We start from the raw sequence: 13,186 nt of genomic DNA, 5'->3' as shown, positions 1-13,186 counted from the left end.
AGGCACTAATGATTAAACACACATACAATGTTAGGTGTTTTAAGGGCTCTATTTTTGTGGCAGAGAAATATCCAGTGCTAGCAGCACCCTGACACTTATTGTATTTTTTGTAGTACACAGTTCTTCATATTTTGGTGGGAATTGGATCTTAGACATTGCGTTGAAAATAGAGGTCTCAGAACAACATCTGTTTTTCTCTTTGCTGGCATCTTACTTGGAACAAATGCACAACAGTAATGGAAAAATGCTTAAAATGTAAATAAACTTTTGTAAATAAAAATTCTCCGTTCAGTAGATGCATTTAAATCGGCATAAAAAAATAACGTTGACATCTGTAAAGCTGTCTGCATTCATGTATAAATTGATGAGTGGTTCTTACAGTCTCTGTTTTTCACAGCTCATTTACTTTGTATGAAAACCTTCTCCTTCAGTTCATTAAATCCCTGCAACATCTGAAGGCAGCAGGAAAATTATGTTGATAAATCTACAGCCTTCGATTTGAGAAATGCAGCCTCCGAGCGCAGGGCCATTACGCACGGCCAACCAATGTGTTAACCTTCATGAAATCATACTGGTTGGTTATAACTCTATTCTTTTTATGTGGAAGATATCAGATTACCTGGGCTCATCAACTTTGTGCACCATTGCCTCCTTTCCAACTTAATTTTTTTAGCAAAAGTGGCGTCTATTACTTAAATGCAACATGGTGCAACATTGCTGTCACATCAATTACATTATGATGTATGCATTCATAATATGAAATACAGTAGAATTAAAAATTGAAAAAGCATCAGTTTGATGCAAACATATAAACGACTTCACCAACATTTTTAATTATTATTTATCATTTTTGTTCTATGATTAACTCTTAAAAATGCCACACCCTCTGTATCTTTCTACAGATTTGTGTTGCTGTGTGTTCACATCTTTCCACATGCTGAGCTTTTGTCATGCATCACTGTGATTGGCACAGCTTTACAGAGACCAGTGATGTGACAGGTTGAGAGCATATTTATTTATCACCATACCCTTCAATTTCTATTCCACCTTCCCCAGCACTTCCCACTGCTACACATACTGTATATGAACCAAAATAGCAGGTGCACTTGAGGACGCCCACACAGTCTATGCCCCCAAGACCTACCACTTTGCACTTGTCGATGCGCTTGCATGATTTAAATAGGGCCCTAAGAGTCTATAGCTATACTAGCAGCTTTTTGAAGCTGTACTTAAACTACATTCTCCCATTAGTGTGCTCATGCTCACAATGACATTGCCATGCATTTGATGTTTAGAGGGGATAATGTTTGCCATGTTCACTGTGTTGGTTTAACATGGTAGCATGCTGATACTTGCTAATGAGCACTAAACACAAAGTATAGCTGAGACTGTTGGGAATGTCATGAGTTATGCAGGTATTTGGTCATAAACCAACGTATTGGACAAAATGAAATTTTGATGAAAAGATCATGACTGGTTGTACCAAATTTCACAGCAATACATCCAATAGTTGACAAATTTCAATAAAGAAATAAAAAGTCAACCTCATGGTGGTGCTAGAGGAAGTCAAAGAATCACCAAAGTTGTTAGGATGTATCCTCTAGCGACTTTGAATATCTGTTGTAAATTTCATGGCAATCCATTTGATAATTGTGTAGATATTTCACTTTACATCACATATATCAACCTCATGGTGGCGCTAGAGAAAAAGTCAGGGGTTCACCAAAGTCACTAGGATTCATCCTCTTGGGATCATGAATGTCTGAACCAAATATCTTGTCAATCCATCTAATAACTGACAAGATATTTAGTCTGGACCAAAGTGGTGGACGAACCAACAGACAGACCGATATTGCGATCCATAAGCTTCTTACTCCTACTTAAAATAATGCTGATGAAAACATAAACAGTGCATCGTTGGGAAGAAATGCTTCAAGGCAGATTGATGTTTCTGTGTCAGAGTGTTGTGTCAGTCTCAACTACACTCTGTGGCTATGGAGTATGTAATTAGTCAGCTTGGGTTGCTTGTGTTTTCTCCTACATGTTTCCAAAGCCGGTAGAGATCTTTCACGGTGAAAAGAAGAGCAAATTAACAGCTCAATAATATTTATTTTTGTACCAAAAGACACATTTATATTTAGTGATCTAGTAAAGCCATTTCCAGTGCAAACTTTCTCTTACAGCAAACGTCTCTTTATTCACAAGAATGAATAGGATTACTGTACTTTGTGTATACAGTATTATGAGTGCAAGACACAGTGTGATAATGTACTGCACATTCATTGCTACAGTAATAAAAGGGTTGAATGCTACACTGAGACTCAAATCAATTTCTATCTTGATGCAGAAGCATAAATCTACTATAAGAAAGACTAGGTAAGACAAGGCAGACAACAGGACAATGATGGGAGACAGACATTAAGAGATAAGCAGGAAAGTAAAGGCTTGTATGGACAGGACTGAGATGGCGGGGGAAGTTTGCAGACACACACAGAATGACAACAAATCTCAATCGATCCAACACCTTACCAACGAGACTTTTGATGAGACGAGCAAACTCCAATATGGTGTGTTCCTCTGGGTTCCCCTGCAAACAGGTACCGTAAACTTCCATCAAATTAGTGTTAACAAGAGACAGACACGTACATCGACTCACTAGTAAATTGTCTGCCTGAACTGAGTTCATTTTCTATTTCAATTTGTGAAACACAGCTGAGTATGACAAACTCACCAGATTGACTGGACTGCTGATATTACTGTTCATCAACAACACCAGGCCATTCACCAGATCGCTGGGGGACAAATCAGAAACAGAAGCAAATAAATTTAATGTAGATTCTCTTCTTTTAAAATTCCTTTGTGTAGTCTTGCTTTGTATGAAGGACACTACCTGATAACTTTCCATGCACAGATTTGTTCATGATAACATAGTGCAATGTGTACTATGTCAGCTGACATAAACCCATACTTGTTTCAATACTGCTTTTCCATTCAATATATCGTCATCATGGAACAAAGTGTTTTTTAAACTATGTCCTACTGGGCTTACATGACACAGCAAATTAAAATAAACCAGAACCAGAACGTAGCACATACATTTTTAAACAATACTACAAAGGAAAATCTTATAATTTTCATAACTGTTCAAACACTTTGATGTCTGCAACAAAATTCATAAATTACTGATATACAGCCTCGCAGAGAAATCAAAATAAAGACCAATTAAAGAGTACATCTTGCCTTGTTTTCCCAGCTCGCACCACATGTTGCCCATAATGATACACACACGTACCATTCATTAGTACATTCCTGTCAATATTCATCAGACATTGACATTAGCCAGCACATGCAAACAGAGATAATGATATGAAGGGCTACCTCTCCTTCCACAGGTCAGGAAATAGTGGCTGCAGGTTTACTATAAAAATCAAATATTCATTTTACGGCACCATTTACCACATCAGTGAGCTCTATCATCTCCAAAATGTCGAATTTGCATGCATGCATATTTGCATATATACGTCTTTATACTGAAAGATGTATGCTCCACCCAATATGCATCGATGAGAACAGACTAAATACTGTATTAGAAACTCTCAGTATAAGACAATAAAGTCAAAAGCACCACAAACTGCAACCTCAAAAAAACCCCCCATTAAATTCAATTCCACAGCTCTCTAAAATTATAACCTTCATAAATATATAATTTATGGTAGGGCTATGTATGGCTAGGGTTCCTGCGGCTCCTTAAAAACTCTTAAAAAGGTCTTTAAGTAAAATCAGCGAAAAAATAGGGTCTTAAATTAAATTTACCATAAATTTGCAGATGGTGCGTTAAAGGCTGATGGGAAAATTGTCATGCACAGTGGCCTACCGTAAAACCGTAGTATTAGACAATGAGAGACTCTGCCATTTATAGAAGATTTATGTTACATTACATTAGCTAACTACAGATGTTGACGTCTGGCTGCGTGTCATCCTTTTGTTGTCGACAGTCGTGGTTGCCAGATAGGGAGGAGCCAAGATGGGGAGATGCAAGTTTAATGAAAAATGGTTGGAGGAAGATAAGTTTCAGAGGCGGTTGGAGCCAGAAGGAAATGAGGCCAGGTGCACTTTATGCCAAAAAACCTTCATGTTAGGGACCATGGGGGTAAAAGCCGTTGAATCCCACATGAGATCTCAAAAGCACCAGCGGTACACAGCGGCAACTAGTGGTCATGGGGCTATGCTAATGCCTGCATTGTTTGCACGTAGCAGACCTGAAAGTTCAGACTCCCTCACAACTTCTCAGCAGTCGGCCTTGAGCAGTTTTGTGTCACCACCAGAGACACAAAGGACTGCGTAGGGATGGGAATCGAGTACTGTTTCCAATTGAGAACCAGTTCCAAATTGTCCAATCCATTGGAATCGTATGCCTCCAAGCTTATCAATACCTCTTGTTGATGCCCAGGTATGTGGTGTTGACGGAAAAAGACTTCAGCAGTAACAAACAAGATGAGACCAGCTGACCAACACACACTGAAGCATTAAACAACTTGAACCAACTCTGAGGTGAGAAAAAGAGCATTGAAAATAAGAAGAAAATAGCTCGGTGCTCAGTCTGTTTCACCTCAGAAACCCTACGCCTGCTCAGCATCCTGTACAACGATGGCTTTCCCTGGAGCTAACAGTGCAGCAGAGAGTCTGCTCTCCACTGCTGGAGATATAACGTCACAGTGGAGCACTCCTCCTCCCCCTCATTTTATTATTCTTATACAGGAAGGAGACTGTAAGATGCTTTCAATGAATTCATTCATTCATTAATGCAGTTAACTTTTGGCTGCGGACCATTTATCTTATCTACCAGTGATGTTTCATACATTCATCAGCATGCAAGGTCACTGATAAACAGTGGAGGTAATAAAACAGTTGCGTTGACACTGAAAACCTGTGTAGGCCTACTTTTTCTCCACGTAGAAAATTGATCAGGAATTGATGAGGGAATCGATAAGCAGAATTGGACTGATAAGAAGAATTGATAATGGCATTGGTATCAATAAAATCTATTCCCATCCCTACAGCTGAGTAGGGCTGGGCAATTAATCGAATTTTATTTTCAATTACGATTTTGGCTTCCAACAATTATAAAAACAAGATAATCAAGATTATTGTGCTGCATTCTGTTTTGCAATGATGATCTCGTCTTGTGTCATAAATCCAGGGCACCCCTTTCCTTTACAGCAGTGCGCTTTCGCTCCTCCTTAAAAGCCCTAACTCATTCTGGCTGGGAATCCACATAGTAAGCGAGACGTTCAGCGTCTCTGTCCACAGAGCCAGCCGTCTGTCAGCAGCAGCTCCTGGAGAGCTGAGAGGACAGTGGCCGGACAAACTGCCTTCACCAGGCTGACTGACAGCAGAAATTCACTGAACCAAAATAGTTATCATGTCAGCTCCGCGGGAAGAAATCAACAGTGTTTGCATTTATTGATTCATTGATTTTAATTCCCCACCCCCCATAGCGAATGAGGGGAATCTGCTTGTAGTCAAACAGGCAGCTGACAGACAGACTGGGAGCTTTGATCAATCAACATATACTGTTAATAGGTTCAAAACACATATACAGCAGGATATTTGTGTGATTTAAACAGCTGTCTGTGCAGATTACGCTTCACTAAATGCGACAGAAATAGACTGGGAGCTCAAAAAGCGTTGGGGGGGTCTCTGTGTCTCAGAGTCTGTGTGGATTGATACATTTAATAAAATGGAAGCATTTCTGAGTCAGTGAGTAATTGTGTTAAATAATCATGATCTCAGTTCTGACCAAAATAATCGTGATTATGATTTGTGCCATAATCGAGCAGCCCTACAGCTGAGGTGCTGTGGGTTCTCCACACGGTGAACAGGCAGTACTCATTCAAATCGAATGATGACATATGTAGCATCTTTGCCACTATGTTCCCTGATTCAGAATATGCAAAGTCATTCAGCTATGGTGAAAATAAAAACCGCCTATGTTACCAAATATGGCACCGCCTCTTTCATTAAAAGAGAGTTATCACACAGCGTTAGTGAGAAACCCTTTGTCTTAATGTTCGACGAAAGCATGAATAAAATACAGACATTCACCAGAACACTCTATAGCACTGCTTAAGTTACACCTTTATTCCACTGTCCTCAAGTGTACCAATAACACCACTTCATCATCTCTGATACCACTATCATCATTTTTAATACCATTCTGCTGTTTTCTGTCTCAAAATACTAAATCTACTATCCAAAATTAGAAATCCTGCAACTGTTATAGACGGGTGACAAATTAATGTCTTAGTAAGGTGTTGGGTCACCACGTGCCGCCAGAACAGCTTCAATGTGCCATGGAATTGATTCTACAAGTCTCTGAACTTTACTGGAAGGATGAACACCATTCTTCAAAAAGATATTCCCTCATTTGGTGTTTGATGATGATGGTGGAGAACATTATCTAACACACTGGTCCAAAATCTCCCATTGGTGTTCAATTGGGTTGAGAACTGGTGACTGTGAAGGTCATAGCATATGATTCACATAATTTTCATACTCATCAAACCATTCAGTGACCCCTCGTGCCCTATGGATGGGGGCATTGTCATCCTGGAAGAGACCACTCCCATCAGGATAGAAATGATTCATCATAGGATAAAGGTGATCACTCAGAACAACTTTGTATTGATTTGCAGTGACCCTTCCCTCTAAGGGGACAAGTGGACACAAACCATGCCAGCAAAACTGGAGGGGTTAAGCATTCAGACCTGTATCCTTCTCTTGGTGTATGCGACACATGCACTCGAGCATTTGTCGAGAATATGGTGAAGGATGACTCATCTGACCATATCATTTTTTTTCCACATCTCTGTAGACTAGTGCCTTTTGCACCACTGAACTCTCAAATGTGCATTCATCTTTGTAATGAGAGGTTTATGCACTGCAACCACACTATAATATCCTCCTCTATGCAATAGTCAACGGACTGTTCTTGCTGATAGTCTGATCACATCCTGCGTTGACATTCTAAGTAACAGAGGAGTTGCTCTTCTGTTGTTCCTTAGATATTGCACTAATGCACGAGCATCACGGTCATCAAATGTGCACTGTCGACCACAACTTCCAATCCTATTTACTGATGACTCTTCCATAGATCTAAATGCAGATGTCACTTTATTTACTGTTCTTATTGAAACACGAGCCAGTTGAGCAGTCTTTGTGACTGAAGCTCCTACTATCCGTGCCCCAACAATGAAGCATCTTCCTCTTGCCATCTTGATACAATATCAGAATCAACTACACATGCTCAGCACGTTATACATGCCACAGAGCACGATTGGATGTTGATTGCTTTTAATTGTACCATGCGGTGCACCTGTGTGGAAACGTCTGTATTCGTTATGTTTCTCCATTTATTTATTCAGGTTTTTCCTTTAATTTGTCACTTGTCTATATAAGAATAACAACCTATGCTTTTAATGTAGGTTGTTATAAAATGAGCTTTCCTCTATTGGAACTATCCAGATCCAGACTCCAGCCTACTCACCACAGCACATTCAAATCCATACTCTGCAAGATGCCACTCCAGCAAGTAATTTCACAAAATCTCCATTAACTTGCTTAAACCCCGGTGCTTTTGTCATGGAAATGTCACTCAAAAACACACAAAGACACAAGAAAGCATTTAATATTGTTCGTTGTTGAAGCAGTTGTAGACACTGTACAAAGCAAAAATACAAAACAAAAATACAATTATCTTGTTTTTTAGGAGAGAAAGCATGTTGTTCAGCTGGCCTTTTCCCTAAAGACTGCAAACACAAACCAGACAGCTTTATGCCTCTCCTGAAGCAAACTTAAAAACAGACAGGTCCCCAAAAGGACACTTCCACAAACTGTTACACCTTCTTACAAACAAGTATGGTCGTAGGATGATCTCACAAAGACCTAATGGTCAATGACTTCAGACAAGGACATCCTACAAATTTAGCTCGTCTAGGTACCTCATGATCCACACAGTTTCTCAGACAACAGGCTTAAGGCAAAGATATCTCTACCTAACCCCAGAGGTCAGCAGAAAACCCTCAGATAGAAACAATTTCAAGAGTTCAACTTGCCTAGGAGGAGGATTTCTTACACCACAGTGTCACGGTGACATTAATATCACATTGAATTGAGAATAAACATTGACCCCTTAGCTTGAAAGCAACATTTGTAACATATAATATATACAAGAAAGACAACAAATGATAACCACTATTTAAATCTCTCTCACACTTTCATAATTAGTCAATTTAACTGGAAATTAACAAATAAGCTGTTGTACCATTGATTTGACTCACTGCTTCTCAGCTAACAGTCATCTCATCTATCAGGTCGCTGATACCAACAACACCATAGATATCTGCTATTCAATCATTCATTAGCAATAGCCCGATGTACCAGCTTCCTCTTTCACTCCTGTGTCTTTGTTTTGTAATTGTTGTTGTAGTTGTAGTATTTAGTAATTGTAGCAGTAATGTTAGTAAAATTATAATTAAGACTAATAACAATCATAACTCCATTTGACCTCTCTTGTTTGGCCAGAAAGGACTATTTCCCTATTATTATATATACTCTTATATGAATTATGTCGCTGGGCAAATAATCAAATACAGTATTTGAGTCATATACAATAATAATTCATAATCTACCCTCAAAGTCATAATACCATTTGAGTTCCTACAAGTCATAATCTAACAAAAGCCAGATTCTTGACTATCTGCTCAAAGACCTACAGTCAAAGACTTCAGGTCTGGCCTCTTGAAACTAGTGCATGTAACCATCTACCTTCATGCACACCTTTGATATACTTTACATCTGAATAAAATGTCACCCTGTTTTTACAAGCCGGTCTCAGTGGAGAGGCGCCACTAAATTAATGAAAAAAACAATTAAACTAACACGACATATTCTGTGTAATAAGATAACAAAATTGTTATTAATTATGTTGTTTAATTAATATTATTGATTAATAATTATATTGTAAATGTATTGTTAATTTGTTTTCTAATTGGTGGGTAGACACCAAGAGTTTAAGATCCCCTGTGACAAATATTTAGTTACAGATTGAACAGAAGAAGGAAGCATTTCAAGGGACAAGTCAAAACATGTTCCTCTTCTTACCTTACATACTGAAAGGCTCTTGTTTGGGAACCAGTACCATATACCTAGAACGACAACAGAAGATTTGTTATGATTCCTGCATAATACACATAAAGGTGAATATGTGTTGCCATGTGTGTCAAAAAATACATTTCTACTTTGCATAGTTGAAAAAATGAGCAGTTTTTTCATTACTAGTTAATGTCCAATCGATTACTGTTGCCTTGATCATGTTCCAATACTCAAGGCAACAGTAAAAATGCATAAAGTACAGTAAAAATTGTAAATTGGTAAGTTTACATTTACCCAAATCTAAATAAAAATCTTGAACATTGTCATATAGAGTACTGCTACTTCCCTTCTTGAAGTCTTGCATTATTTTCAATTTTATGCATCAGAATCAATTGCTCTTAAACCATTTTTAAAAATATCAAATACAACTCATAAAACACACCTGCATCCAGATTCTGAACACTGAAGTGTCTTTCAGTTATGTTCAATCAAAAAAAATGAACATGATTTTATGTGATTTAAAGGAAAGGCTCACAGTTTTTCACGTCTGTCTTAAAACAACAGTCAGGTGGTAACATAAACAGTGAAAGAGGTTTTCCTCGCTGTAATTATTCCTCCTGTTCATACTGACTATTAAAAGATCTCCTTCAAATATGTGTAAGTGATGGGGGACAAAATCCACAGTGTCCACACAGTCATTTTGTGCAAAAATGTATTTAAAAGTTTATCTGAAGCTTATATGAGGGTTCTGTAGTCTGAGTTAGTCATATCAAGTGGATATCTGCCACATTTACAGTCTTTTTAGCATCAAATTCCCTCTTTGTGTTTCCTCAGACAGTGTTTCCCTGTTGAGCTGCTGTGGAAGTATATTAACAAAAAGAGAGACTTTAGCACTAAAAAAGACTGTAAAGTTGAAAGATATCTACTTAATTTGACGATTTTGGCTTCATATTAGCTTCAGAAAACATCCACATCTTTGCACAGAAGGAGGCATTGTCCCCATCACTTACACTGTCAGTGCATTATGAAAGGATCTTCTAATCTTCAGTATGAACAGGAGAAATGATTTTTCAGCGTTCATTTGGGCATCTGACTATTGTTTTAAGAAAGACTTGAAAAATTATGAACCTGTCCTTTAAGATGCATGCAAAAGTAATCAATCATCATCTCACAGAGGCTAATCCAGTGTGTATGTTCTCACGCTGCTAGCACTGAAAAACAAAGAGTATGATGCCTGCAGGGGTATTTCTCAAAGGTAAAAGAACACGATCGGTAAAAGGTTAAAATTCATACAGTGAGAGGTTCTCCCTGTAGAGCCTGCAGGATGAAGTTGCTGACAACGCGTCCATCATTCATGTGCATCCGGGAGCCAAACGTGTTGAAGATTCTTGCCACTCTCACTTCTACACCTTCCTGTGAGCAAAGAGAGAACAAAGTGGGTGAACTTACTAGTAATTTATGAATTTTGTTGTTCCTGGGTTTTATCATTTATCTTTATTTCCATTATTTATCTTATTGTCCTTCATTGTTTACTCATTGTGTGTGTTTAATTCTGTAAGCTCTGTTGGTTTATTGTAACGTACTTTTTTACATTTTGTTTGTGGTTTACATAGCGTATTGATTTATCTTTAGGAGAAATATAACATGTAACAGGTATAAGGGTCATTTTTTTTAGTATTCATACACAGAAATTTGTCAGTCATGCCCTTGAATTGATATGTACACACAAATTAATATGTCCTGCACATAGAAATGGCAGTTAGTGGAGATAATTACTATAATCCCGATGACACCAATAAATTAGTTATTACATGTTGTAAGAAATAAGCAGATTTTGATGTGTCCCCAGCCACAAAAGTGCAGCACAGGTTAAGAATATGACACCACAAATATTAGCAGCACGTATAACATTCCTACTGTTTGCAAGCAAAATACACCAGACACAACATGTGGGGCTTTTGACCATTAAATGTTGAAGTAATATTCTTTGCATGGGAAGTAAAATTAGCTGCATGACGCAAGAATGTACATGAAATTGACCTCATTAGTCACACATACACACGCATGGACAAGCACGGACAAGCACACACACACACACACAGACACACACACACAAAGAATTAATAAATGAGGCCAACTACATCATGGATACACACACTGATCTCACAGATATATAAAAGGCTCCCTTTTTAAAAATCCATGGCCTTGTTCAGTCAGACTAATGCATCAATACACACTACCTCAGATGGGATGTTCACACATCTTAGGTCGTATAACATGAATAAAAACATGAAAATTATGGAGATTGTTCTCTTCAAAATGTGGAACATGAAATTCAATGGACACAACCATCAAGTGTATTCAGTACGGTAAAGAACAAAGACACAATGAGGACAACATGATGAAGAGGTCTTAGGTGTGTGTGTGTGTGCGCATACACGCAGTACAGTAACCACTGTAAATGAAAAAGATGGTGTGTGTACAGGTATATTTATACACGTACATGGAGGGGTTGGTTCGTTTCTTCAGTTTTTACACACATCACAATCTACACACCTTGCTGAACAAGTTGACAGCAATACTCTAATTACAGATCAGAATCAGCTTAAGGCACTATGTCAAGAACAACAGCTTGAATTAATGAATTTTCTCCAGTAACTTTAATCATATTGCCTACTATTTCTGTAACTGTACAGCCTGCCACAATAGAAGAATGTGCAGAGTTTTCTGCACATTGTAACATTATATATATATATGTGTGGGTGTGTGTGTGTGACATGACAACAACACAAGATTCGTGTTGTTGTTCTTTGTAATGTACTGTTGCCACCTGTGATGTTTGAATAGATGTTGGAACTGAAATGTGCAGAGGTGGAAGAGGAGATTTAAAAGTTAGAAAGGCAAGTTCACATAAATTCTAAAAATTAGCAAAATAAAATGTCATTTACAATTTCTCCAAGTACACGCTGATGACTTCAATTTGCGTGTTTTGTTCAATCAGCAGCCCAATTTACTGTCTGTGTCGCAAAGAGGGATTCTGAAGAGCAACGACCAAACCAGCATCTAACAGGGTCTGAAGTGACATTTGCAGGTATGTTTACGTGCTGTTTAATGTGCTGCAGCTGAGCAGCTAATTGGCTATCTAGCTGCTAAATGACGTTAGCGGTGCACTTTCCCCCAGTGAATGTTTGTTTGGTGGCTCGTTCAACAAGCTAAGTTGCAGGATGAGACGTGTGTTTGTGTTTGTAAGTTATCATCAAATTTTGATGATGTGGACACAGGCTGTTGTTTCATTCACTACCATATTTAAAAGAAGAAGGTATCACAGCTCATATTGCACTTTACTTTAACAACTGAGTATTAAATGTTTTATATAATTTAAGATTTTATTTAAACATTGTGTTATGTGTTACTAAAACATGTTTTACAGAATAAATGGAAAGCAAAGTTATATTTATCCTCCCCCCCTTTTTTTTTTTGGCTGATCCGAAAAATGATCTGATCCATGACTCAAAACCATGATATGGTTGCACCCCTAACTGAAAAGATGTCATCATACAACCAGGGTCATGCGGGTTCAGGGCTCTAAAGTATGAGTGAAATGACAGTGCAAGCTAGAGAAATTATTTAGATGTACTGCTGCGAGTGACTTTGAGTTCTGAGGATAACAGATCTGCCAATTAAAGTTAATTCTGTAAGTAACCTGAAAAAGGCCAGTATGACACTTTGCTGTTGTCTGGTTAATGTGCTCTCTGAGCGTTGGTGTTTGTAGTCCTCTGTCTGACCCCGCTTATTATAGAAACAACTCTGATCGTGAGTGGACTGTGTATTTATGCACTCTGACAAGACCAACAGAGCAGGGAGTCTTCACTGGTGAAGTGATCTTGCAGATAGTGTCATGTCAGTTTGGGAAGTCAGAGTCTCCCAGTTAAACTTAAATTCCCATAATCATTAGTTAAAGCTTATCAATTTAATTTAATAGTTCTGACTCAAGACCTGATATATATGGAGCATGTAGCTTGTGAAAAATAAG

The 13,186-nt window shown here is 38.1% G+C and overlaps 1 protein-coding gene across 1 annotated transcript in view; it reads right to left on the bottom strand.

Moving 5' to 3' along the window:
• The window catches only part of uxs1 (UDP-glucuronate decarboxylase 1), a 53,172-nt gene that overhangs the window by 3,323 nt on the left and 36,663 nt on the right, over nucleotides 1-13,186 (bottom strand). Inside the window, exons 10-13 of the mRNA XM_042426006.1 lie at nucleotides 10,447-10,566; nucleotides 9,163-9,206; nucleotides 2,732-2,792; nucleotides 2,530-2,587 (exon numbers count right to left, since the gene is read on the bottom strand). Coding sequence (XP_042281940.1) covers nucleotides 2,530-2,587; nucleotides 2,732-2,792; nucleotides 9,163-9,206; nucleotides 10,447-10,566 — 283 coding nt within the window. The remainder of the gene's footprint in view (nucleotides 1-2,529; nucleotides 2,588-2,731; nucleotides 2,793-9,162; nucleotides 9,207-10,446; nucleotides 10,567-13,186) is intronic.

Source organism: Thunnus maccoyii, chromosome 11 (genome assembly GCF_910596095.1).
Source record: "Thunnus maccoyii chromosome 11, fThuMac1.1, whole genome shotgun sequence".
NCBI lineage: Eukaryota > Metazoa > Chordata > Actinopteri > Scombriformes > Scombridae > Thunnus > Thunnus maccoyii.
Note: the sequence above shows the minus strand (reverse complement) of the source record. Positions and strands in the feature narration are given on the sequence as shown.